Below are 25,822 nucleotides of genomic sequence, written 5' to 3' on the forward strand. Positions count from 1 at the left end.
TAAGTGCCCCGATTTGACACAAGGAAGTCTTTGCTATACAAAACTTTTAACACATATATTCTATTATATTTTAACCGGAGGAAAATCACATAGTACTCACGTTTTACCAAGGAGACATAGTTGACTTTATCGATACCTCATCACTTATTTTAATTATGCTTAAACTCACAGCTCATGGAGAAACTTCCCACTGGTTTCCCACTTCCTGGACGTCATTCCTCATGTCTGCGAGTTCTCCAGCCTGGCTCCAAGGGGACCCAGTCGCACTGACCACCTCCGGTTTACAGATGAGGAAACCGAGAAGCTCACAGTAACGAGAGGCCCGGCCTCATGACAGGGCATGGGGTCCCCACTCACACCGCGGACGGATTCAGGGCAGGGTGCAGGGAGGAGGGGCTCTTCGGACTGGACATCCACTCACACTATAGTCTGATTTAGGGCAGGGTTGTGGGAGGAGGGGCTGTCAGTACAGGATATCCTCTGCTGTGGCCGTGGCCTCTTCTATTTTGGTCTTGATCTCGGGGAGCGGGATTTGACTGATGGCCACTACCACCAAGTTAGCTGCGTGGGCCGAAGCGCTGGCCACACAGATCCAAAAGGACTCTTCGTACCGTTCTTCCACCACGACGAACTGGAAGAGCTTCTCCTGGAAGTTGGCGATTCGCTCCGTGAGGTGGTGAAACTTCACCGCGGCCATGAAGCTGGCGATGGCTAAGGCCACAACTCCACCTGAGCCCCAAAGAGACAGCTGTCACTCCGTGGCTGGTGGCACTCTGAAAGGCGGCTTTGGTTTACAGAATTCCTAGGGCAGCACGTGTGTGTGTGTGTGTGTGTGTGTGTGTGTGTGTGCTTTTTGCTCAAAGCTAGCACTCTGCCCCTTGAGCCACAGCTCTACTTCAGGCTTCCTGTGGTTAATTGGAGATAAGAGTCTCATGGACTTTTCTACCTGGGCTGGCTTCGAACTGTCATCTTCAGGTCTCAGCCTCCTGAGGAGTGGGGATAATAGGTGTGAGCCACCGTGTCCATTTTGAGTAGCACCAGTTGTATACTTGCTTTTAAAAACTGTGTTGACATGGATGTTACAGGAATTTGTTACTTTTAATCCAGATCATTTGTTACCTGTGCGAATGTGAATTTATGTGTATCGATACACTTAACGACACACACACACACACACACACACACACACAATCTATACAGACACAACCGCAACTACCCCCTCCCCCAACCAGCTTCAGTCCTGGAAAAGGTTTTGGCTTGGAAAATAGGGTCCAAGGGGTATAAATAAGACTGTAGATCGGCTGGGTGCGGGTGACTCACACCCGCTAGTGAGTAGCACTAGCTACTCACGAGGCTGAGATCTGAGGATCGTGGTTCAAAGCCAGCCCAGGCAAGAAACTCTGTGAGACTCCCATCCCCATTGAACCACCTGAAAACCGGAAGTGGCACTGTGGCTTAGAGTGGAAGAGCCTTGCGCAAAAGAGCTCAGGGACAGCACCCAGGCCCTGAGTTCAAGCCCTGGATCCTTGGATCAATCAAAAAGAAAAAAAGGAAGATGTTCTAGCCAGGGAGGTGAAGGCTGAGGGCTGAGCTTGGAGCTCAGCTCGGAGCTGCCGTGGCCAGGCGTGTCTCTCCAGGGGGACTTACCTGCCAGAACATTCCACAGGCAGATGCCTCCCGGGCCGTTGACCGCCCGATAGGGGACCTGGATCACGTTGAGAATGGCGAAGCCCATGCTCACCAGAGAAAGAGCCAAGGCCAGCAGGAGGAGCAGCACGATGGTCCCGTGGAGGCCCGCGTTCAGCTCCTTCACCAGCTGCGGGAAGACTGCGGAGAGAAGACATGGCGTTCGGGGGCCCAGCTCGCTGCCCGGGAAGCCCGGGGAAGAGGAGGAGCCGCTGGCAATGAGGAGACGTGTGGAGGGGAACTCACTGCTCCTGGGGTGGCCACGAGTCACGTGACCCACAGCCTGCCCTGGGTGGGAGTGGACGCCGCCCCAGGGGCCCCTTTCCGTGGGCATGTGGACACACAGGCGGATGAAGAGTTCCTGTGCATTGTGTTTTCTTCATGCCTGTCCCGGTGAAGGTCAAGTGGCATTCTAGAGTGCTTCGCACATTGTCTGGGACAGCCTGTTCTCAGAAAACGCAGTTGTCTCTGGGTGCCGGTGGCTCACACCTACCCTCCTAGCTACTCAGGAGGCTAGATCTGAGGATTGTGGTTCAAAGCCAGCCCAGGCAGGAAAGTCTAACCACCAAAAAGCCAGAAGTAGAGCCATGGCTCAAGGGTGAAGCACCGGCCTGGAGCACAAAAGTTCAAGGCCAGGGACAGTGCTCAGGCCTAGGACCGGAACACACACACACACACACACACACACACACACACACACACACCCCATCTCCCAAACCGGAGAAGCCTGAGAGCTGAGTTTTTGTTCTTCTCCCTGCAAGGTATTCCTTTTGCTCACGCGTCCTCTAGCAGCCTGTGTTCACGTCCCAATTTCTGATTTAACTTTCCTTCCAGTTCTGTTTCCATCCATTATCATCTCCACATGGAGATGCTCAGTGGAAACTGAACCCCGGAAGATGAGCTCTTTTCCATGGACTGGGTCTTTCTAAGGTATCTTTCTTCCCTTTGCTTCCCTTCCATCCCCCCCTCTCTTAGAGTTTATTTTTCCTTCTTCCAAATCCCCAGGCTCTTCTTATTCCAACCATGAAAGCTTATACCCAATTTCCTAATTGTCTCGTTATCCTATCTTGATCCAACTATGTAATCCTTACGTCCTGCCAGCCAGAGTAATCCTCTCGAAACCCTTGAAATAGGAAGTTATCATTTCAGGTGACTGGCAAAGTTCAAAATGTTTGTGAACACACCACGTGGGTGACGGTGTTAGAGGAAGGTACTGTCCAATCTTGTAGGGATATTAAATCCTACAGATGTGTTAAAAGACAATTTGGAAACATCTGTCAAAGCAATTTTACTTCTTGGCATTTATTTTCCCAACATGCTCTTATACGCGCTCACGGCTGAATGTATTGGGTGGTCATCATAGTAGCACAGGATTGGAGAGACATCTATATGTGAATCAATGGGAGGCTGATTTAATAAACATAGGCAAGATCACACAAGGAAGGTTTTAAAAAAAGCTAATTATATATGCATAATGACAGTAAGTCTGGATATTCCTGCCCATATTTGATTAATAAACAATAGCGAAGAAACTCTATTAGGGTAATAGAGGACAGGGATTTGGGGGTATAAAGAGTGATGTTGGGGAAAGAGTACCCAATCCTTAGCCTGCATAGCAAGAAATGTACTAATTATATATTTTAACCTTTTTTTTTTAAATCAAAGGATGAGTCTCAGCTAGCTCAGGCTCGCCCAGTGAATGGAGATCTTAGTCATTTGTCATATACCTCACTATTTAGAAATTCAAGTCTTTCTTGGGGAGTTGTCACAGCATCAATGATTTCCCATGTATTTTTGAGGTTGACCCCAGCTCTCGGTCCCAGAAAGCGGATGCGCATTGGCCTTTCACGTTTGTAATCTTCTCAAGGGCTTTAGGTGCCTGCGGCTTAGAGAAATTTAAGCTTCCCACTTGAAATTCATGAATCAGGGCCACGGTTGCTCTCCAGCGTGGGCTGTGTGCCTGCCAGGTGCTTTGTACATGCTCCTCCTTCACTGTGTGTGCCCCTCCTCTCACGCTACAGATGAGGAAACCGAGACTCGGAGACTAGCTTAGCCCCTGTCAGCTTGAGCTCTGAAGTCCTGCATTCACTACTCTGCTACAGGGCTTTTAAGAGAAAAAATCAGAAAAGTTACTTAAGCAAGGTTAAAATTTTAAAGACAGTACAGCTGGAACTCTAGAGACTTCACTCAAATTTGAATAGATATTCTGATTTCTTCTGTATTAGAGTTCCTACATTTAAATACTATGCCTGATGTATTATTCTGTCAGCATCTGAGACCTAGATGGTTTGTTCCTCCTGCCATAGAAGACCCTTTTGGCTTAGAAGCGAGCCACTTGTTCTAGTTGCAATGGAGGAGGGACTTGTGGGGTTGAAGGCAGGCATGGAATCAGAGAACGAAAAACCTCAACATATTTATAGTATTAGTTGCTTTTACTGAGGTTTTTTCATGCATTGATTTCTCTTTTGTTAATTTCTTCCTCAGTAAAATGGGCATAATAAGCGAAGTACTGGGGCTGGGATTATGGCCTAGTGGCAAGAGTGCTTGCCTGGTATACATGAAGCCCTGGGTTCAATTCCCCAGCACCACATATATAGAAAACGGCGAGGTGGCGCTGTGGCTCAAGTGGCAGAGTGCTAGCCTTGAGCAAAAGGAAGCCAGGGACAGTGCTCAGGCCCTGAGTCCAAGGCCCAGGACTGGCCAAAAAAAAAAAAAAAGTCAAGTGCTGGTAGCTCATGCCTGTAATTCTTGAGGCTTTGGACCCTGAGATCTGAAGAGAAAGGGTCAAATCCAGCCTGGGCCAAAGTCCATGAGACTTTTATCTCAAATTAACCAGCAAAAGGCTTGTAGTGGTAGAATGCCAGCTTGAGCAAGAATAAAGACTAAGCAAGAGTGTGAAGCCTTGAGTTCAAGCCCCAGTACACACACACACACACACACACACACACACACACACACACACTTGTGTGTATTAAGATCTCCAAGCACAATGAACCACAGGCTCTGCCCTGGGGTCTGACCATGCCATGTGCCTCCCTCCACTCCCCTCCTCTCCGTGATGTGCTTCTCGGGGCAGACACTCGTCTGTGTCTGTTCATTTGTGTTCGTTCCTGTTTCCCTCATGGCCCCTGGCCTGCAAGTTCTGAACAATACAGTTGATTAATGGATGCAGACCCTGAATTGGTTGCCCCTTTCCTTCTGCAGCTACCTGGACAGCCAGCTTCTCTCTCAGATATAAGAACCTTCACCATTTTTGCCAACTAGTGGTGCCCTGTAGTGCCCTGTAAGTGGTGGGCGCAGATTCCTTTGGGACTCTCGCTTTGGTGATGATAAGAAAGACTGTTAGTGAGAGCCATCCAAACTCCCAGCTTGGCTTTAGAGTTCACAAAGCCCTTGATGCCCCCTCTGTGGATCTCCATCCCACCCTGTAAACAAGATAGTTTCTACCGCTAAACAGCGAAGGACAGAAGCAGGCAAATGTGTCTCCAGCTTAGGGCAGGAGCCTTCGATAGCCCCGTGGCTGTCGTGTTTACGCTGCACGGGAATGATCTCAAAGACACTTGGCGCTAGAAAATAGAATCATTTCCAGGATGATCCCTTCGGGGTACTATGAATGGACATCTATGAATGGACAGGGCATGGGGAAGCCAGAAACAAGACATACTCCAACAGCATCCTACTGCTTGGGTAATCATGGAAGTGCTTTCATTTCTTCCACAGTTCTGATGCCTGAGCTCAGAGCATGCCAGAGGAAGGCAGGAAGAGGCTGGCTGCCCGCGCGTGCTTCTGAGGAGGAAGAGGCAGGAGAGCAAGGAGCACTGGCGAGATGGAAAGCATTCCTTTGCTACGGCCTCCAGTCACGGGCAGCTTGCGTGTCTGCCAGTGGGGGAGACAGGGGTCTTATTGTCATGGTACCGTCAGGGACATTTGTCACCTCCGTGACCCTGATGCCATTCAGCTTTGCCCCGGAAATCCGGGTTAGAATTAGGTCTTGCATACAACCGTCATGGTCTACTCTAAAGATTCCCTCCACTTTCATGGTTTTATTTCCGTGGATGTTTTCAACATGAGGGGACATTTTCAGTGGAGGATCTTTCTGAGCACCAGGGTCTAACTGAATGGCTAGGCAAATATAAATAAGCTCCGAGACTTTCTCCCTTGAATAAGAAGCATGGATTTCCTTCATCTGTATCCATGAAGAAATTCATATAACGTTTATAATGGTTCTAGCTTCCTGTCTTTATGCATGTTTAGTAAGATCCACAGCCTGGGTAGGTATCTAGACTACAATTCTGAAAGAAATCAAGCACCAAATAGAACTCCTAGTGTTCTTGCACTCACAAAGTGTTGAGTAAGTGTGTTTTGGTGGGATACTGTTTTTGACGTTAATTCGACTGGTTAATAGCCTGTAACACATTGTCTTCTTTGCTGAGTTTTCCTTTCTGGAAGGTTGGTACCCAGCCCTGCTCCGATCCCGGCCTCTGCTCTTTGCCAACTGCTCTGTTGACATCCTGAGTAGCTCTGGACCGACCCTTGAATGCCGGCCAAGGCCAGGGCCTCATGCCCGCTCTCCTAGTAGTCCCGTGACTTGCCTGAGGTCTTGTCTCCCAGCCAGTAAACATCTACGTGCCCTTTACACCCCAGCGCCCCAACTGTGGCCCGTTTGCTCTTCCTCCACTCTGAAGCATTCGCATAAATAGATGTGGAAGCTGTCACAGCTTTCACGTGGCATGGGTTGGCTCTGCTTTTCCTACCTGAGGGAAGGCAGGCAACTTAGGTAACCCCCCCCCCCAATGCCTCCGTGCATCCTCAGAAAAATGAGCGCATGTGTAACTCCCTCCGTCTGTTTGTTGCAAGACTTAAAAGAGATGAGCAGAGTGCAGATCAAGAGTGGAATGACTGACACATGTCAGCACTCCATTTTTAATACACGTTACTAATAGTGGCAAGCTCGAAATATATACAAATTCCTATTTTATATGTCTCTCTATAAAGGAAGAATTAATGCTTCTGTGGGGCTAAGAACTCTTCTATGGAGTGGAACATTCTGAGTTAGAGGAAGGCAACCATGAACGTTGACATGTAGACATAAACAACCATGCCCCAAACCAACCAACCAACCCACCCACCAAACACAAACCAATCCACAGACGTGTCCCCAGCGGTTTACTCACTTGTGAACTGGGACTGGCGGCCTCCGAGCCCGCACTGCCGAACCTTGCACCCCCGGAACAGCCCGTAGTAAATGTCACCAAGGAACTTGACGAGCTCTGGGTCGGTGGCGTTGACCAGGTCCACTCCGGTCTGACAGAGGATCTTCCCACTCAACCAGTGGGGGACGGCCAGAGCCACGACGATCAGGAGGAAGGAGGAGAAGCTGAGGAAAGACGCCAGTCCATACCACACTTTCTTGAACCATCCGGGCATGCTAGTGCGCGTGGATCATCCCCCAGCTCTCCCGGCAACCGCAGGAGCTGAAGATCTCTTCGGGGTCTTCTGGAATCTCAGCGATGCCCTGCTCCGAGGCCAGAGCTCCCCCCGCACACCACGGCAAGGTTTGGAGGTCGTCCTTGCATCCTTCCTCAGCGCCTGTGTTTACTACACTCACACCCGGAGCCTCTGCAGAGACGATCTCTGTGTGTGCTTCTGACTTCACTGTGTTACTGAAGGCAGTAACCCTATATCTCCCACCAGACTAGGGTTTCAGTGGCGGGCTTAATTGCTCCCCGGTTCAAGTATTTGAATAACCCTAGCATAGACTTCGTACTGGCCAGGCAGTTATGAACAGGCAAAACCAGGTCGATCTGATGATAAGGCGATATACACCAGTCTCAAGTAATGCACCGGATAGAAGGAACACACACACACACACACACACACACACACACACACACGGTGACTAGCACTTGCCAACAGAGCTCAATATCAAATATCGGTCTCTTCCGTGTGTGCCCTGGCATTTCTCTCTCTAAAATGTCACCGCTGTCAGAATCCCCAAGGCTGTTGTTAATGACACAAGGACTCCAGTTCTTTAGGCTCTCATGGAAATGAGTGTAAATTGGAGCTTTGTGGGTCAGTCACTGGCAGAACCTGCAACCTTAATCTATTTGTGGTTGTTGGGTCAGCCTGAATCCTGGACCCCCACACACTTCCCTTACCCTCTCCCTTTCTCCTGGCCACCATCTCTCCTCCTTCCCTTCCCTTTCCTTTCCAGCAATAGTGCTGAAATTAAAGGCAAAAAGAAAAAAAAATCTAAAGCAGGACACAAGTGCTACATCTTGAATTCTAGCTACTCAAGAGGCTGAGATATGATGATTTCTGTTCCTGAAAACACACACACAACAACAAACTGGTTCAAAAGCATGACTCAAGTGATAGACTGCCAGTCTTGATTGAAAAGGCCCAGCTAAAGGGTACAGCCCTGACGTCAAGCCCAGTACTATTAAAACAAAAACAAACCACACCAGGAAAACTTGTGATAGAGTTGAAATCTCCTCTCCATGGGAGGACCAGGCCGTGGCTGGGGAAGGGATGCTCACCATCTGTAGCTTCAAGTGTGGATCCTGGACTTTGTCCTCGAGTGAGGTCTGAGGACAGACCTCAGTCTTAGACCAGACCGGTTTAAGAGTTGCATAATCACCTGTGTCTGCTCCAACCCCAGTCGGCGCAGTGCTGTAAGAAACCCTGTCGTTCCTTTCCATGGTATTGTTTTAATGGCATTAATTCGTGACGTGTATACACTATGAATGTGTATCAGTTTTGGGGTTTCCCCCCCCCCCCTTTTAAAATTAGATTATTTATCTCCTTCCCCACATTCAGAACAAACCTGACACTTTCAATCCCTTAAGATGTTTAATGGTCTCCAAGGGTTAGAAATAGTGATAAAAGCAATCACATAGTGGTGAATTGGGTGATCACTTGGCATTTATTGAAATCTTTACTACTTAGCCGTACACTACCTATGTAACCTTACTATTACCATTAGTAATCCTTCCCCAAACCCTAAGGGAACAGACGATTACTCCCGTATTCAGAGTGAGGAAACTGAGGCCCGGGGCAGTCCAGGGAGTCGGTTAGGCCACGCAGGTATTGAAACGAGTGGCCAAGCTCAGGCCTCAGTCCTACTTATGGAAAAACACGTTTTAGGCCGTTTGTCTGGTGCCAGCCCTGGACTCCCGGGGCCCACTCCTATTGGTCAGATGGCAGATGGGGCGGGGCTCGCCCGGTGTCCCCGCCCGTGGGGGGCGTGGCATCCGGGAGTGGCTCAGTGGAGGGCGGGCGTGCCGGGGGAGGGGCTTGTCCGGTGTCCCCGCCCTTTGGTGGGGCGTGGCATCCAGGGGTGGCGCCGTGGAGAGCGGGCGTGCCGGGGGCGGGGTGCAGGGCTCGGGGGCGTGGCCTTGCAGGTGTTCCCGCCCGCGGAGGGGCGTGGCGACAGGGCGTGGTAGCGGGGAGCGCGCGTGCCGGGGGCGGGGTGCAGGGCGGCGGGGCGCGACCAGGCGGGGTTCTGGGGTCAGCTGGGCGTCTGCAGTCGCGGGGACCCGGCGGGACGAGCGGGATGGCGGCGGCGGCGGCGGCGGCGGGCGAGGCGCGCCGGGTGCTGGTGTACGGCGGCCGGGGCGCGCTGGGCTCGCAATGCGTGCAGGCCTTCCGGGCCCGCAACTGGGTAATGTCGCGGGCCAGGTGGCTGCGGGGCCTTGGGCCCGGGAGACGGGCCTCGTGGCGGCTTGGGAGAGCCTCCGTGGGGGCTGTCACGAGGGAGCGGGGGTGGGGGGGGCCTGGCTTCCGGGGAGAAGGTGCTTCACGTGCGTGTGCCGACCCGCGCCGGCCTGGGGTGCGAGCGCACGCGGGCCAGGTGCGGGGGGGGCCTTGGCTCGGTGAGGGGGCGAGGTGCCCGGGGCCAAGGCCTAGCCGGCGGAGCCAGGACGCGGGGTCCGGAGAAAGTTCTAGATGGGAGGGAGAGGAGCCGGGGTGCGGGACCCGGGAGAGCGGGGAGGAGGACACCTGGAGTTAGGCTGCCGGGTCGTGGAAGGCCTCTCCCCCCGTGTAACCCGCCGCCCCAGCGGGCCTGGACCTGAGATCGGACATTTCACCCCCTGTGCGGGGCGACGGGGGCGGGCAGCCGAGCTGACCGTGGCCTTGACCCCAGCCACCCACCGCCCAGCACCCTAGGACACTCCCAAAAGTGGGGCCTGAGGCTCTGGGGGACGCGGTAGAGAGGGGCAGGTAGCAGCCTCTGCCCCCTGCGAGAGAAGCTCCTCCCTCCCCGCCCTCCCCCCCCCCCCCCCAGCCAGACAGGAGAGCCGGGGGGTTTTCTTTTGGAATTTGCCTCCTCACCACCCACCTCCGTGGAGGCTTAGCGGGGTGGCTTCCCGGGCCCTTCCCGGCCCAGGAGGAGCAGCCACTCCGCAGAGCTCCCCGCCCCCCCCCCCCCCCCCGCTCCCAACTTGATTCAGCCCCCCAGTAACTCCGATCGATCTCGGGTCGGTGTGGGCCGGTGGGCAGGCCGGGCCCTCCTCCTCCCCCGGGGAGGATGCGTGGTTTATCCTTGACCTGGGCACAGCCTGGTGAACTGGTTGACCTCAGTTCTTTGTCCTCCCTCCCCTTCTGGTGGGGGGGGGGGGGGCAGGGGCGGGGGGGGGGGTGAGCTGTGCGGGAGACTCCTTTGTTTCCTTGTTATTCCCCAGGCTTGTTTTGAATGGCGCTGTGATTACTAGTTAGAGTGGGGACACTTCTCTCTGGGGGCTTTCAGACGGGACTACAGCCCTGGGGACTTCTGAATACTAAGTGAGAGAGCCCGGCTTCACCTGAGCCAGGAGAGGTTTTAATCCGGCTTCTGGTTTAATTCTCTCTAACCAGCCCTATTAATCTTTAACGGCGTGCTTTTTGGTGAGGAAAACACACACACACACACACACACACACACACACACACACTTACTTTGTGGCTGAGTCAGCATTCAGCCCCCAAACCCGAAACCTATCTCCCTCTGACATAGATAGGGCAGGGGCCCTCCAATGGCCAGTTGCCTGTTTGTATACAGCCCAGGAGCCAGGAAGAGTTTTCCATTTTCAAGAATCGAAATTGAATTGCTGTCTCCCAAGGGGGTTGCGGGTTGGGGTGTGGAAGAGGCCCCCCCAAACTGGCTCCCCCCCCCCTTTTTCTTCTGGTGTTAGGGACCGAACCCTTGGGCCTGCCAGGCAAGCAAGCACTCTGTCACTGAGCTATCTATCCCCTCCGTCCCCAAGCCAAAGCTTTTTGGAGAGCTCAGGTGATGCCCCAACTGGAAAAATCCTGTGCCATGAAACCTCACCACATGCACAAAATTATTTTTAAAAAATTGTGAGAAGGAAAAACTGGGAGCAAAGGAAGGGGTGAGATTGTCCAAAAGAGATGTATTCATTACCTGACTTATGCTATGATAACCATTCTGTACATCACCTTTGTTAGGTTTTTAAAGTAGGTAGCCGGTAAAGGAGAACACCACGCGGTATTCAGGCAGGAAAGAAAGTTTATTACCGAACTGCTGGCCCGTGGCCAAGATGATCCATGGCCGGAGAGAAGGCAGAGAGAAAGCGACCCCCACCCAGCCCTGCCTTATATCTAGGGCAGGGGGAAGGGGTGTGGCCAGGTGGATTAGGCTGTGATGTCAGGGAAAGGGGAGGTAACTGCTTCCAGGTCTGCAGGTTACCCAGGTAACTGGGTGGAGACTTAATGAGGTGGGGGCATCTACATGGAGCCCTCAGGGAGAGGACCTAACAACCTTTATAATAACAAAACTATTTCATAAAAATGGTGTAAAATTACTTTCAGGCTATGAGTATAAAGTATATATAAAACAAATGAGTTTTTGGGTTTAGACTTGAATCCTATCCCCAAGATACTGTATATGTACACGCGCATATGCATACACGCACACGTATGTATGCAAATACTCCATTTTAAAAAAGTCCAAAGTATGAAACCTTTCCAGTCCCAGGCATTTCTGATAGGGATACCTGTAAGCTGCTTCCTTTCTCCACTTGCCCCATTTTCAGGTGTGGATCTTTAAGATAAGAATTTCCTGTCTCTTGACTAAAACTATTTTCTCTTTTGCTCAGTGGGTTGCCAGCATCGATGTCGTGGAGAATGAAGAAGCCAGTGCCAGTGTCATTGTTAAAATGACAGACTCGTTCACAGAGCAAGCTGATCAGGTAGTTCCAGAAAGATCTCCAAATGCTGCAGCAAGGCTTGTGCTGGCTATGAGTTTTCTTCAATTACTTGTTTTCTTGCAGTGTTAGGGGTAGAGCCCAGGGCCTTGTGCGTGCTAAGAAAGTGCTCTACCACTGAACTACATCCTCAGCCCTCCCATGATTGCCTCTAATTATAAAAGCTATTTGGGCCTGTGGAGGAAAAGTTTGGAGAAAGTGAAAAAGAAAAAAAATAAAATAACACCAGTGGCTCATGTCAGTAATCCTAGCTACTCAGGAGACTGGGGTCTGAGGATCCCTGTTCCAAGTCAGCCCAGGCAGGAAAGTCCGTGAGACTTACCGCCAATTAACCACAAAAAGCTGGAAGTGGAGCTGTGGTTCAAGTGGTAAGGTGCTTGTCTTGAGCCAGAGAAGCTCACACACAATGCCCAGGCCCTGAGATCAAACCCCAGGACTGGCACACACAAATTACAAAGATAAATTATCTAATCCTGTTTTCTTGTCTGTCTTATGCATGCTGAATAGTACTACTTTTGCAAGTAGGGATAATTTTGTATTTTTATTTAATGGTTAGAGTTTTAAAAATTTACTCTTTAGGGGCTGGGGATATGGCCTAGTGGCAAGAGCGCTTGCCTCATATACATGAAGCCCTCGGTTCGATTCCCCAGCACCACATATACGGAAAATGGCCAGAAGTGGCGCTGCGGCTCAAGTGGCAGAGTGCTAGCCTTGAGCAAAAAGAAGCCAGGGACAGGGCTCAGGCCCTGAGTCCAAGGCCCAGGACTGGCAAAAAAGAAAAAAAAAAAAAATTACTCTTTAAACATATCGTCATATGTATTTAATAACTCTTAGAGGTCAATCTATATTCAATTTGAGTATGTAAATATTATATACTTATTTTTATTTTTTAACTTTAAAAAAAATTGTCCAAGTAATGTACAGAGGGGTTGCAGTTTCATACGTAAGGCAGTGAGTACATTTCTTAGCAAACTTGTTACCTCCTCCTTCATTTTTTCCACCTCTTCCCCCTCCCCAGTTCCCTTCTCACCCTCCCCTGAGATGTACAGTTGGTTTACAGCATATTGCCTTGTAAGTATTGCTGTTGCATTGGTTTGCCTTTAACCCTTCGTATATATTTATTTTAAATATCAGTGCATCACTTTCATTTTGTGGATCGCCACAGTTTACTTCCTGCTTCAGTGTTTTTTGTTTGTTTTGTTTTATTTTACTACTTATCAAGAATGGTGTGATGCCTGTCTGTGTCACTGTACCTCATTGTTTGGGATCTGTTCTAAGAAGTGGAGTTACCTAGCTCAAAGCGTGAATGTTCACTGAACACGTTGTTTTAAATTGTAACGTTATTCCCGTCATGTGAAACAAGAAGCCCGTTGAAATGACACAAATACTTTGAGGGCACCTTTGAACTCTTCCTTTTTCTTTTTCTTTTTTTTTTTTTTTGGCCAGTCCTGGGCCTTGGACTCAGGGCCTGAGCACTGTCCCTGGCTTCTTCCCGCTCAAGGCTAGCACTCTGCCACTTGAGCCACAGCGCCGCTTCTGGCCGTTTTCTGTATATGTGGTGCTGGGGAATCGAACCTAGGGCCTCGTGTATCCGAGGCAGGCACTCTTGCCACTAGGCCATATCCCCAGCCCCTGAACTCTTCCTTTTTCTCCCCAGAATAGTGTCACCCTCTAGAAGGATCACTGGCACTGATGTGTAGTTGTTCTGACTCAGGGGTCATCCCGGAGCTGCCTGCGGGACTCTGCTTAGCGTGCCTCGTGCCAGTGCTCTAGCCCTTGTTCCCAGAGAAATCTTTACTTCCTTTTTGTATGATGCACTGTATTTTTATACATTTTTAGATTTTTTTTCTTTTTGGTGCCACTACCGGGGCTTGAACTCAGTGCCTTGGAACTGTCCTGTAGCTCCTTTGCACATGGCTGGCGCTTTTTGAGTCATAGCTCTACTTCCAGCTTTTTTGAGTGGGTAGGGGGGTGGTTATTTGGGGATAAGAGTCTCACAGACTTTCCTGCCGCATGCTGACTTGGAACTGTGTTCCTCAGACCTCAGGCTTCCGAGTAGCTAAGAGGCCAGGCTTGAGCCACAGCACTAGGCTTGGGGTACCATATTTTCACCACCATTCCATGCGGCTGGTGATGGGCAGTTTTCTCCCTGGAAGCACTGGGTTTCAGGTGCTAAGTGATACGGCCAACCAGCCAGTGAGTGGCAGAGTGCTCTCCTCGTGTGAACTTGGTGACTCCGTGGCTCGACTGTACGTTTGGGGCTCTGAACACTGAGACTTCATGACTGTTGGCTATTCTGAAAAATAAATGTGGGTACCAAACTCAGCAGGTGCTCAGTTCTCTTAGGTGAATAGTGTAGCTTTATATATGATCTGTATATCCTCCAATACACTTTCACCCACCTCTCTATTACAGCACTTATATTGCCCAGTGTAATGTCAATACCATGTTAACAGTCGTTAAACCATATTATTTAGTGAATAATGACAAGAAAAAGAAGTCCTTAATGTGTTTAACAGATAGAAGTGTTTTCTCAATTTTATTTTTATGTCCCCCCAGAATATCTTCAGTTTGAGGTTGGTTGAAACCTTGGGTGTGCGGCCCACATTAGGGTGTATGTAGGATCCTAACGTTTACCATGATTACGTGGTACAGATTGGCCTTATGGGGTTCAAGGCCTCATTCGTTGCCAGCCGCCACTCTGAGCGCTGTATTTACACGAATGCACCTGCTCTCCATCCTGTGCTTAACACCCTTACTCAGGTGCTCTCCCTTTTAGAAATAAGGAGACTGAAGCCCAGAAAGATCCTGGACTTTGCTCAGGGTCGAGAGGCAGGGGGTGGCTTAGGTGGGATTTGAGCTGGAGGCGGGGTGGGGCGGCTGTGCTCTGAGCACTGAACAGAAGCACAGTGAGCCGCGTAGTGAAAGCTCGGGCCGGGTGGAGATGCATGCCTTCTAAGAGCGGGTTCCTGCCATCTGGGTTGCCGCTCTGTTCACAGCAGGTTCCGGTGCCCAGGAGGGCTGCGTGTGTGGCTGCTCTCCCTGTCAGAGACTTGAACATGAAATGTATCAGGAAGACACAGAGGGCCCCAGGACTGGCAGAACAAAGACGAAAAAGAACTCGGGTGCAATCTGGATTTCCCAGTAGTTTGCCATCGACAGCCTTATCTTCCCCTTGATGTTTCTTGGACATTTTCTTAGGTTGTGATTCTATGATTTGCGAAGCAAGCCTAGAAAGGAATATGCCAGAATATATCATTACTCTATTTCTTTATTGTTTTATTTCAAGGACTGCTTATCTCTCTCTCTCTCTCTCTTTTTTTTTTTTTGGTACTGGGGATCAAACCTAGGATGCTGTACTTGGTAGGCGAGTGCTTCGCCACTGCGTTATGCCCCAGCCCAGCAAGCCCCGTCTTGCTTTTTCCAATGTCTGTAAGGAGACTAGACTCCTTTAGGAGAATCACACTGAAATCTGGTTGGACCTCAGCCGAGCGTGGTCTGCGGTCTAGTTTCCTATGCAGACTGTCAGCTGGCTTTAAAGGAAGAAGGAGGCTAGGTATGGGGGAGGGCCCGTCTCGTGTCTCAGTTTGCCTTACAGCTCACGCATCTCTGTGCCCCTGCGTTCAAGGTGACTGCTGAGGTTGCAAAGCTCTTGGGCGAGCAGAAGGTGGACGCCATTCTTTGTGTGGCCGGAGGATGGGCCGGGGGCAATGCCAAATCCAAATGTAAGTCGTTTTCCGAGTTAATCATTCATTCACTCTGCCCTGCTCTTTGCCCTGCAGCCTGTGTGCCAGGCCAGAGGTTTGTCTCCCAGAATCTTTCAGTAGCTATCTGTCCCTGTCCTCTGACTGGAGGGTAGGACTTCTAGCGCTGAGGTTTTGGCCCCCGGCAAGGGCCTCTTGTAGCATCATCCCACAGAAGAAGACATCCTTTTTGCCAGTAACCCACTCCTGCAGGAATGGCCTTAACCAACTTATGAGTCCTGAGCTCTTGACTTCACGCTGAAGAATTGGCCGTCCTGGGGTTTGAACTTGGGGCCTTCATTGCTCTTAACTAGGCAGGCATGCTACGGTTTGAAGCATGCCTCCAGCCTTGCTTCTGGAGATGGAGTCCAGTGAACTTTCCTGCCTAGGCTGGCTTTGAACAGTGATTGTCCAGATCTCAGCTCTCTTGAGAGCCAGGACTCGTGCTCAGACACTGGTACTGCGCATGACCTCCAGTGTAGAGGTCCCTCTATCAGCACCACCGCACTGGGGACTGAGCTTCCCCGCTGGACCTCGGGGCCACCTTCAGACCATAGCACCCTGCAAAGTAGTGATGACACCTCATTTTGTGGGTGAAGGAAAAGCTTCTTACCAAGTAGTAGTCTCCTGGGATTCTTATCATGGGCAAAAGCCGACATAAACGTATATGTTCTTACTATAAATCTAGTGTCCTTCATAAGATTAAATGTGTGTGTGTGTGTGTATGTGTATGTGTGATCTCATATTTGACTTGAACTCAGGATCTGGATAATGTCCCTGAGCTTTTTCACTCAGTATTAGTGCTTTACCTCTTAAGTCACAGCTCCACTTCTGGATTTTTGCTCATTAAATGGAAATAAGAGTGTCTCAGATATATCTGCCTAGGCCGGGTTCAAACCTCAATCCTCAGATCTTAGTATCCTGCCTCGCTCGTATTATAGGTATGAGCTACCAGTGCCTGCCTGGTTAAACCGTTGAGACAACACCAGTCTAATAAATCTATTTTTTTTGTTTGTTTGTTTGCCAGTCCTGGGTCTTGGACTCAGGGCCTGAGCACTGTCCCTGGCTTCTTTTGTTTTGCTCAAGGCTGGCACTCTGCCACTTGAGCCACAGCACCACTCTGGCCATTTTCTATATATGTGGTGCTGGGGAATCGAACCCAGGGCTTCATGTATATGAGGTGAGCACCTTACCACTAGGCCATATCCCCAGCCCTCTAATAAATCTATTAACCTCAGATTTGTCTGCCTAAACTTACTGGCTTAGGTTTTACCAAGTAGCCAGTAGGGAAGCTGAGACTTGGTTGGTCATCAAAACTGTGCCTCTGCCATTGAACTGGAGGTTGTTTGTATTAGATCTTGTTGCAAATGGGAATGAGGAAGGGGTGGGGGGAAGACTTGGAGGGGTCTTTCTTGAGTGTTGGGTTGTATGAGTCGAGCTTGAATTTTGATTTCTTCTCTGGGAATGATGAGTCCACTTATTTTCCCTCCTCTCTTCTTTCCTTCTCTTCAGCTCTCTTTAAAAACTGTGACCTGATGTGGAAACAGAGCATGTGGACGTCGACGATCTCCAGCCACCTGGCCACCAAGCACCTGAAGGAAGGAGGCCTCCTGACCTTGGCCGGTGCCAAGGCCGCCCTGGACGGCACTCCTGGTGAGCTCTGCCTCCTTATCTGTCGCATGAGGTGGCGTCCCGGGCTCAGGGCTGCTGAGGGGATGTTCTAAGCTATTTTGGGTTGCAAGTTCTCTTAACTTTGATTCATACTTCCCCCATATCTGGGGAGGGCTACGTATAATTTAGAATAAATTACGAATGAGACGTGATAAGCCCTTCAACCCAAGAAGACTTGCTCAAAAGAGGGTTTGTCACTTGGAAAGCTGCTGAGTAAATGCTCACTTCCCCCCCCCACCCTTCCCAGATTGCACTGTGGACTGTCAGGTAAGCTATACTAAAATGACAGGGCCTCCCTGTGGACCAATTAAGAATCTGGGCTGGGATGGAAATCAAATCTTGGGGATCATGCATCATTTTATAATTAGGAAGACACAGTTTTCTTAGTAATGGATACTTTGTTTTGTATCTTGCAAATGATCTCTTACCTGCATTGTGTACCCCAAGAAAGGGTTGTGGCACAGAGTGAAGCCATTTGGGTAGCTGGTTGCTTGGGTTGTACCCCCAAAGATTCCCTGCTCTGGTGTTGCTTCAGTGGATTGGAAAGGGAGTCCTAGGGCTTTGCGGAGCTTCATGTGTTGGTGGTTGAGTGTTTGATTTACGGTTTGCACTCAGTCAGGGCCTCATGCTAGGCTTGCTTGTACAATGGATCCTCTTCGGTTTGAGCCACATCTCCAGCCTGGCTTTGTTGCTGGTTATTTTGGAGATGGAGCCTAGCAAACTTTTCTGCCCAGGCTGGCCTTGAACCACACAGTCTTCCATATCTCAGCCTCCTGTGTAGCTGGGACTAACAGTGTAAGCCGCTGGCAGCGGTGCCTGGCTTGAGCTTGTGTCTTCATACCACTGCTGGCTTCCTGCCTGCTGACGAAGCAAGAAGCCAAGGATGGAGAAATAACCCCCGGCGCGTCTAAGTGGCTTTCGGAGACCTCGAACCTCTTTATTGCGGTTGAAGGTTGCTGTGGAAGTGGGCTGGTGATTGGCTGCTGGCCGGGCCGGGGCCTCGCTCGTCCCTGGAACATGTCAACCCTTGCACTGCGCAGCGCGGGAAGCCACTGGGAAAGAGCAGTGCTTTCCTGCCGCTGGCCAGGGGTTCGCCGTGAATGCCCATTTTCCTTGTGGTGGTGGTGGTCGCTGCAGTGGGAGCCCAGATGTGAGAGGGCCCCCCCCCCCCGCTGGGGCGGCCACCCAAACCCCCCTTCCCCTCCCTTTCAGCTGGCAGCCGCTCACCGAGCGTGGGAGGGGAGGAGTTTGTGTAGCGTTTGAAGTTGAGCATCCCCAAAAGCCTAAACTATTGCAGCTCTCGGCTGCCTGGGCTCCTTGGCCGAGCCCTCTGTGGGCTCCATGTCACTTGGTCACCAGAGACCCCTGGCACGTCCGGTGCCCTGCTTGCTGCGTCTTGTCCTCAGGAAGCCCTGGGACTTGAGCACTGGGGTTGCAGTTAGCCAGGGGGACAGGTGGCTGGAAGGGTGACAGACACTCAGTCTGCGTCCCTAGCCCTGGCCGGGAACCGAGATCCTGCCCGGTGCCCTGGGATTCCCCTTCAGAGCCCTTCGCGGCCTCGGTCTCCCTCGTGCTCCTGGCATCCACCTGTGCGATGGGTCTGGGGGGGGGGGTTCTGGTGCCGGGGCGCAGGGGCCCCTCCCAGCCTCGTTGGGGCTCAGGCTTTGTGGACGGCAGAGCAGTGGCAGGTGGTAGGAGAGGCAGAGTCAGGGCCAGGGCTGTGTCGATGCCACAGGCCGCCGCTGCTCCCCGCAGAGAGGGCATCGTGGGTCCGCGCGTGATGGTGTGGGTGGCAGGGGAGCCCTCAGGCCGCCTTCTGCGTGTCTTGCCTTTCAGCCCTTCCGCAGCCCCGTTGCCATCTCCGCGTGGAGAAATAGACCAGAGGGTAAAGAGGGGAGAGCCCCACTTTCCACTCCCACCCAGGACCCTTCCACGACTCCCTGCCGCCCAGGAACACCTGGCAGCCTCTGAGGCCCTTGTTCTTAGGCCCCGTCCTCCCCCCCCCCCCCAGCGTCCCCTGAGCAGGGCGTGGCGAGGGGCGCACACAGCTGGCCCAAGGGCACCGGTGTCGGGGAGCAGAGGAAGGAGCTGGCGGGATCCGGCCGTCGCCCTGGCTGCTGCGGTAACCGCCTCGTTTTCCTCTCCACTTCCCAGGGATGATCGGCTACGGCATGGCCAAAGGCGCCGTCCACCAGCTGTGCCAGAGCCTGGCGGGGAAGAACAGCGGCATGCCGCCCGGGGCCGCCGCCATCGCCGTGCTCCCGTAGGTGCCCCCGCCCCGGCTTGGCCTGGCGGCTCTCCCCCCCAGGGACTTCTGTGCAGGTCGCCTGCAGTTCTCAAACTCACCAAAGGCCCCTTCAGACACTTCTCTTGGTCTGTTCCTGCTGCTGTCCCCAAATGTCCTAGGCTGGGTCAGGTATGAGCAAAAGAAATGGTCGCCTGCAGTTCTGGGGAGCTCAGGCCCGAGGCACTGCGGACTTGGGGTCCGGTGAGAACCCGCCTCGTGCCCCATGTGCCTTCCCTGCCGTTCGCTAGGGAGAGGGCAGAGCTCCGCAGGCCCCTCTGAGAGCAGGAAACCCATCCCTGCCGGGCCTGGGGGGGGGTGGGGGGTGGGACAGGACAGGACACAGCCCCTGGCAGGACTTCTTGGGGCTTCTCGGGTCTTGGATTACCCTGCACTGTCTGGACTGGGTGATTGGCTAGCTGGGGTTCGCCTGGTGGTTTTGTTTGTTTTGTTTTTTTCCTTTTATTTTCTTTCTCTTTTTCTTTCCCCTCTCGTTCCTTTTGTAGAACTAGTCTACACATTCTATTTTGCTATAACCTTCTGTGTTTCACACGGGCCAGCGCGTGCGTGTGTTGCATGCGTGTGTCTAGGCAAGGGTGCCGGGGTGGGGGAGGGAGAGAGCGTGACCTGGAAGCCTTCCCCGGTCAGCAGTCCCGGCAGAGCCGCCGCGTTGGAGGTATCTCGTTCCTCCTGGAGGAATTCCACACTGTGCGGCTCGACCCTTGGGTCAGTTCATGAAGGGACTTCTGGTCCCTTTCCGGTGGGTGTGTACCCCGGTCCCCCCCCCCCCCCACCTCCCCAACCTGTGCCTGAGGTGCGGATTTTGGAGACATTCCTGAAGGTCTGAACTCCGTTTTCTCTTGTGGAAACCTTAATAGTTTAATGTTCTCCTATTGAAGGAATATTATTCCATTGCAATCCTTGGAGATGAATGAGCGTGCCACATTTTGGGAGTGCACAAAGCACTTTTCTCCAAGAGCCACTGTATTTAAAATAAAAAGCGCAATGGGTCCCTGCCTGTTTTGTTCTTGTCGGCCGGCAGGGTGAGTCATGAAGAGCCTTGTTCAATTACACTGAGATTTTTTTTTGGCCAGTCCTGGGGCTTGAACTCAGGGCTTGGGCACTGTCCCTGAGTTTCTTTTGCTCAAGGCTGGCACTTGAGCCACAGTGCTACTTCTGGCTTTTTCTGTGTATGTGGTACTGAGGCATCGAACCCCGGGCTTCATGCACGTTAGGCAAGCACTCTCCCACCAACTAAGTCACATTGCTAACCTGAGAGGTAATTTCTGTAGCCTGGACGGCTTCCTGGTCTCTGATGGTAAATGTCACACTTGGTGCCAGCCAGACACTTGTGGTGGTACTGCTGCCCGGTTGTGTCTTCCTGGCTCAGGGCCAAGCACCTACCTGTTGCTGTAAATGACACCTTGTCTCTGCATTTCAGGGTGACCCTGGACACCCCCATGAACAGGAAGTCGATGCCTGAGGCCGACTTCAGCTCTTGGACGCCCTTGGAATTCCTGGTCGAGTGAGTATCAGCGTAGCCACGGCTGCCGGAGCGGCTTCTGGTCATCGATGGGGAAAGGAGAAGCCCAGGTGCTCCAGAATCATTGAGGACCCCGGGGTGCGTCCGTTCCCCGAGGATCTGTGCCCAGGGGACTGGCTACTCAGGATCTGGAGAGGGGCAGTAGCCTGGAGGGGTTCGTGTGGTGCCACCGTAGACCTTGGCTCACTGCCCAGCCAAACTGGCTCGTTTCCGGCCCCAGGCCCCAGATTGCCTATCTCCGTGAAGTGGTCCACGGGAGTGGTTGGGAGGATGAAATGTGGCAGTGAGTACTAAGCCCTCTGAGCAAGGCTCGACTCCACGGCATTGGCAGAGTCCCGGATGCATTTCTGGCCGAAGGTTCCAACTCATTGAAGTTCAATTGGGCAGAGTTTGCGACTTGACTTATATTTGATGTTGGGAGGAAGTGATACGCTGGAATCACTTAGGTGCTAAGCAGCATTCTGACCGCGGCCTCATGGTTACCTTATTGAACGCAAACTCCTTATGTAAGACTTGGGGCTTAGGGACATTGGGGGAGGCGGAGTCTTCGCTCCCACGGCAGAAGCAGTGTGGCTCCCTAACCAGAGTCACAGCGGCTGGGATTCTGTGACACCTCTACTGGCGGCCACAGTGATTTGTAGTAACAGCAAACTTGTGGAAGAGACGAAGCACTGAACCCTGATTATATTTGAATTTCCTTTCTTTTCTTGGTGGTGTCAGGGCTTTACACACACTAAGCAGGTACCCTGACCACGGAGCGGAGTTCCTCCTGAGCCGTGTGTAAGACCCTGTTTCCAAAATAACTGGAAGAAAAAACAGTTGGGGACATAGTTTGGGAGGTGGAGCGTCTTCCTGGCAAGCTGAGTTCAAACCTCAGAACGGCCGAGAACCAAAAGCAAAATTTACGAAGGAAAGCATGTTTCCTCTCAACTTTCTGTGATGCTCTGAGTGTAGTTAACCATGGCATCTATATGTTCTGCACCCATGCATGAGTTCTTCCATGGTGTCTGCCCTGAACATGTGCAGATACTTTTTCACTTGTCAATAGTTCCTAAACAATCAGTCTCAAAGCTGTTCACCCTGGGGCGGTTACTGGCAATGGTGAGATGATTAAAGTATGGGAGGTTGCGTGTAGGTTATGTGCAGTTACGCTGTTTTCTGTGAGGGACTTGAGCTTGTCAGATTTGGTGTCCTCGGGTCTTAGAACCCATCCCCTGCACATACCGAAGGCCTTGTGTACTGTGCATGTGTCCGTCTATTCGAGTTAACCAACTAAAGTCTTTGAAAATGACTTGAACATTATCCTACAGTGTTGGACAGAATTTCTGGGAGCGATTCAGGCCCAGAGCTCCTGGAACCTGGGTTGGAATCCGTGATGTCCAGAGGTCTCCCAGCCTCTCCTCCCATGATCCCGCCCCATACGCATGAGCCTCGGATGAGCTCTGAAAACGTTAAGTGTCTGTTCTTTGTTCTAGAACCTTCCACGACTGGATCACCGGGAAAAACCGGCCGAGCTCAGGCAGCCTGATGCAGGTGGTCACCACGGAGGGAAAGACAGAGCTCACCCCGGCGTACTTTTAAGCTTCGTCTCGGTGCCTGAGAGGGGCCTGCCAGATCCGTCGCCAACCTGTCCCTCCCCGTGCGGCCACGTCTGGCCGCTTGTGTCCCGAGTTTCTGTTCGTGGTACGAGAGACGTCCCTGTGAACTAACCCGCGAGGCGGGCTGGCGGCTCGCGTCCCGTGCGTCCACGCGTGCTCCTGTGGGGTCGCCTTCCAGCCGCTCCTCGGCCCTGACAGTGGCTGCCACCTTGGGAGTTGAGGGTGCGCTGGTATGGGGGGGGGCGGTGCGCACGTGTTGAGGGCTGCGTTGTATTTGAGTGTTGTTCATGTCATGGTTGTAGTTTTGTGGCCTCACGTTAAACTGCCTTAAAGACCGTGTGTGTGGTAGAAGCAACAGCTCCCAGCTCTGTCCTGTGTCCCTTTCTTGAGCAGCTGCCGGGTGCCTGGGCTGGGCTGAGTGTTCAAGAGGAGCACTTGGGAGTGTTCTGCCTCGTAAACACGCCTGGTGTGTGGTGTGATCCCCCGTAGCCAGCCCGCCTTGCACGCGGGGCCCAGCGCGTGCAGTGGGCTGCTGGGCTGCTGGAGGACTTTCCTCCAGTGTTCCCAGAAGGTCCGTGTGCAAATCCTGGGGTGTGTTTTGCACACAGGTGCACAGGCCAGAGTGTGTCCTGGACATAGCCAGCACTCAGGGGGGCCAGGGGTCCCCCATGTCGCAAAGAGACCCTCCCGTGACCGGTGCAGGCCCTTCTCACGGGAACGGGTGGTATCACCGCGTCCGCTCAGCGTGCAGATGGAGGAGTGGGGGCCGGGGCCACTGTCACGGCTGGCCGGCGCCGGACCCGCCACCTCTGCTACGAGCTAGGGTTTGGGGCCTGGCACGTCTGGCACACACACGGTGTTGTACAACCATCACCACCGGTTCTAAAATGTCACAGTGGCTCCAGGGTCAAATGCAGCACCTGTTAGCAGCCTGCCGCTCCCCGGTCCACCCGCAAGCCGATCCTGCTGCGTGAGGATGGCAGGCAGCCGTTTCCCGCCCGCCCGGTGGTTTTCCCGAGCGTGCTGTCTGCGTGGTGTTCTTGCGTGGTGCGGGAGAGACGCCGCCATCTTGCTGTCACGTCCCCTGCCTTGCTCAGCCCCCGAGCCGTCCACACCCGCCCTCCTCAGCAGGGCCACCCTTCGCGCACTGTCATTCTGGGGTCTTTTGATAGACACAGGAGTGAGTGTGCCCGACCTTGGGGTCATTTCTGTATTGTCTGTGGAGTCCTTCATGGTACTTCATGGTGGTTGTGTGTGTGTGTGTGTGTGTGTGTGTGTGTGTGTGTGGCTAGTGCTCTACCACTTGAGCTACAGCTCCACTTCTGTGTTTTCTTTGGGGTGAACCGGGGAGGAGAGTCTCCCAGATTTTCCTGCCGAGGCTGACCTTGAACTGCAGTCCTCCTGCCTCAGTCTCCTGAGCAGCTGCGGTGACAGGAGCGTTTGCAGAGGTGGTGGGAGCGCCTCCCTGGGGAGGTGAACCGTGACGTTTCTCAGCCGAGCCCCAGTCCAGCTGTTGACGGCGCCTGCGCAGCTCCCGCGTCCGCCTGCTCGCCCTCCTAAGCACACAGCATGGGTCCTTTCCCGTTTACCAATGGACAAGCTGCACCATAAGTACCTCGCCGAGGAGCGAATTGGTTTTAGAAGGACTGGTCGCTTTTAATTTGTTTAGAAAGCAGACCTAAAAATTGCTTATTATTTATCTCTTTATCTGCAAAATTGAGCATCATATCCACTTGGCAGGGAAAATATTGCCCGGGTCCATCTCAGTCCTATAGCAGGCGGTACAGGGCGGCTTTGGAGCAGTGGTGAAATAAACTGATAGCAATACACTATGTGCAGAAGAGAGAAGACTGAGTGCCGAGTTTGCCAAAATTAGGTAAGGAAGAAGAGGAGCATTGCCAGCATGCTGTCGGAGCCCATTTTGTTCTATAATGAAACAGCAGAGTCTGGGGGACTATAAAGGGAAGAGGCTTAAACCGGGCACAGGTGGCTCACGCCTGTAATCCTAGCTACTCGGGAGGCTGAGGTCTGAGGATCACTGAAGTCAGCTAGGCAGGAAAGTCCTGCAGACTCTATCTCCAGTGAACCACCAAAAAAGCCCGACGTGGAGCTGAGTCTCCAGCGGTAGAGCACTCCTAGCTTTGAGCACAAACACTCAGGGACAGCACCCCGGCCTTTATTTCAAGTGCATGTGTGCGCGCGCGCACACATACACACACACACACACGTGCGAAAAAGGTTTATTCCACAGTTGAGGAGCTCACATGTGCTGGTGGAGAAGGAAGCGTTGACCAGAGTCCCATGGAGAGACACTCAGATTGTGTGCAGAAACCGAAGAGGCAGCAAGGTAAGAGTGCACTGACATCAGAGAAGAAAAGTGAGGGAAGTCTAATCGCGAAGGGGAAGGGAAGCGAGGTGGAGCGCCCAGAGCTCGAATCCTGTACATCATAGGTTAAGACCAATGGGCTCCTGACCCCCGCGGGTGGGGAGGTCCCTGTCCCTGCCTTCGCCGTTCAGTGGAGCCGTGGTGTAAGGCTGGGAATGGCCTCTAGAGGGAGCTCGGGGTACGGCTTTAACTCATTTCAGATCATTTGTCCCGTCTCATGAACTTAACCCATGGCTAGAATCTAGAAAAATCTGCCAGACTTTGGGTCTGTTTTGTTCTCCTGGACAGGCTCTATTGCTGAAATAATTTCTTAGAGGAGTTAGGTGATCATGCACGTGGAAATCTTACTGAATTTTCATTCAGGTTCTTTCACCCTGAGCTAGCCAGCAGAGTGCTTATCCCTAGGTGCTTCTGCTCACTTTCCAAATGGCCCCTCACTGGCTTGGAGGTCAGCTTGTGTGTTCTGGGATCCCCTAGCAATCGTCAGGACCGCAGGTATACTGCTGGGGGCGGGGGGCCCGCTGTGGTTCCTTACCTCAACCTTGAGTCTAACCTTCCCCCAGCAGCCGTGGAAACAGAACTCTGAGGAAGGTGATCTTCACCGTTCCTCCGATTCATCGGTGTGTTAAAATGAAGTTCTGACCAAGCGCAGTTAAAAATTTTTGCTTTTGAAAATTAATTTCACGAACAAGCATTTCCATGGGTT

The 25,822-nt window shown here is 52.3% G+C and overlaps 2 protein-coding genes across 3 annotated transcripts; one reads left to right on the forward strand and one right to left on the reverse strand.

The window, feature by feature from the left end:
- Positions 1–463: 463 nt before the first annotated feature.
- Clrn2 (clarin 2) lies at positions 464–7,781 on the reverse strand. Its single transcript, XM_048363961.1, has 3 exons — positions 6,861–7,781; positions 1,648–1,827; positions 464–729 (listed from the first exon to the last, which is right to left on the reverse strand). Exons 1-3 carry the CDS (start codon positions 7,111–7,113, stop codon positions 464–466), a joined length of 699 nt encoding a protein of 232 aa, XP_048219918.1. The 5' UTR covers positions 7,114–7,781.
- A 1,410-nt stretch (positions 7,782–9,191) lies between these two features.
- Qdpr (quinoid dihydropteridine reductase) lies at positions 9,192–23,206 on the forward strand. 2 transcript variants are annotated; one of them, XM_048363959.1, is made up of 7 exons: positions 9,192–9,349; positions 11,784–11,876; positions 15,520–15,616; positions 17,147–17,287; positions 19,460–19,568; positions 21,031–21,114; positions 22,608–23,206. In XM_048363959.1, exons 1-7 carry the CDS (start codon positions 9,242–9,244, stop codon positions 22,711–22,713), a joined length of 738 nt encoding a protein of 245 aa, XP_048219916.1. In that variant the 5' UTR covers positions 9,192–9,241; the 3' UTR covers positions 22,714–23,206. The 2 variants fall into 2 exon arrangements, with proteins under 2 accessions (XP_048219916.1, XP_048219917.1); XM_048363960.1 differs by lacking the exon at positions 9,192–9,349 and adding an exon at positions 11,627–11,683.
- The last annotated feature ends 2,616 nt before the right edge of the window (positions 23,207–25,822 follow it).

Source organism: Perognathus longimembris, chromosome 16 (assembly GCF_023159225.1).
Source record: "Perognathus longimembris pacificus isolate PPM17 chromosome 16, ASM2315922v1, whole genome shotgun sequence".
NCBI lineage: Eukaryota > Metazoa > Chordata > Mammalia > Rodentia > Heteromyidae > Perognathus > Perognathus longimembris.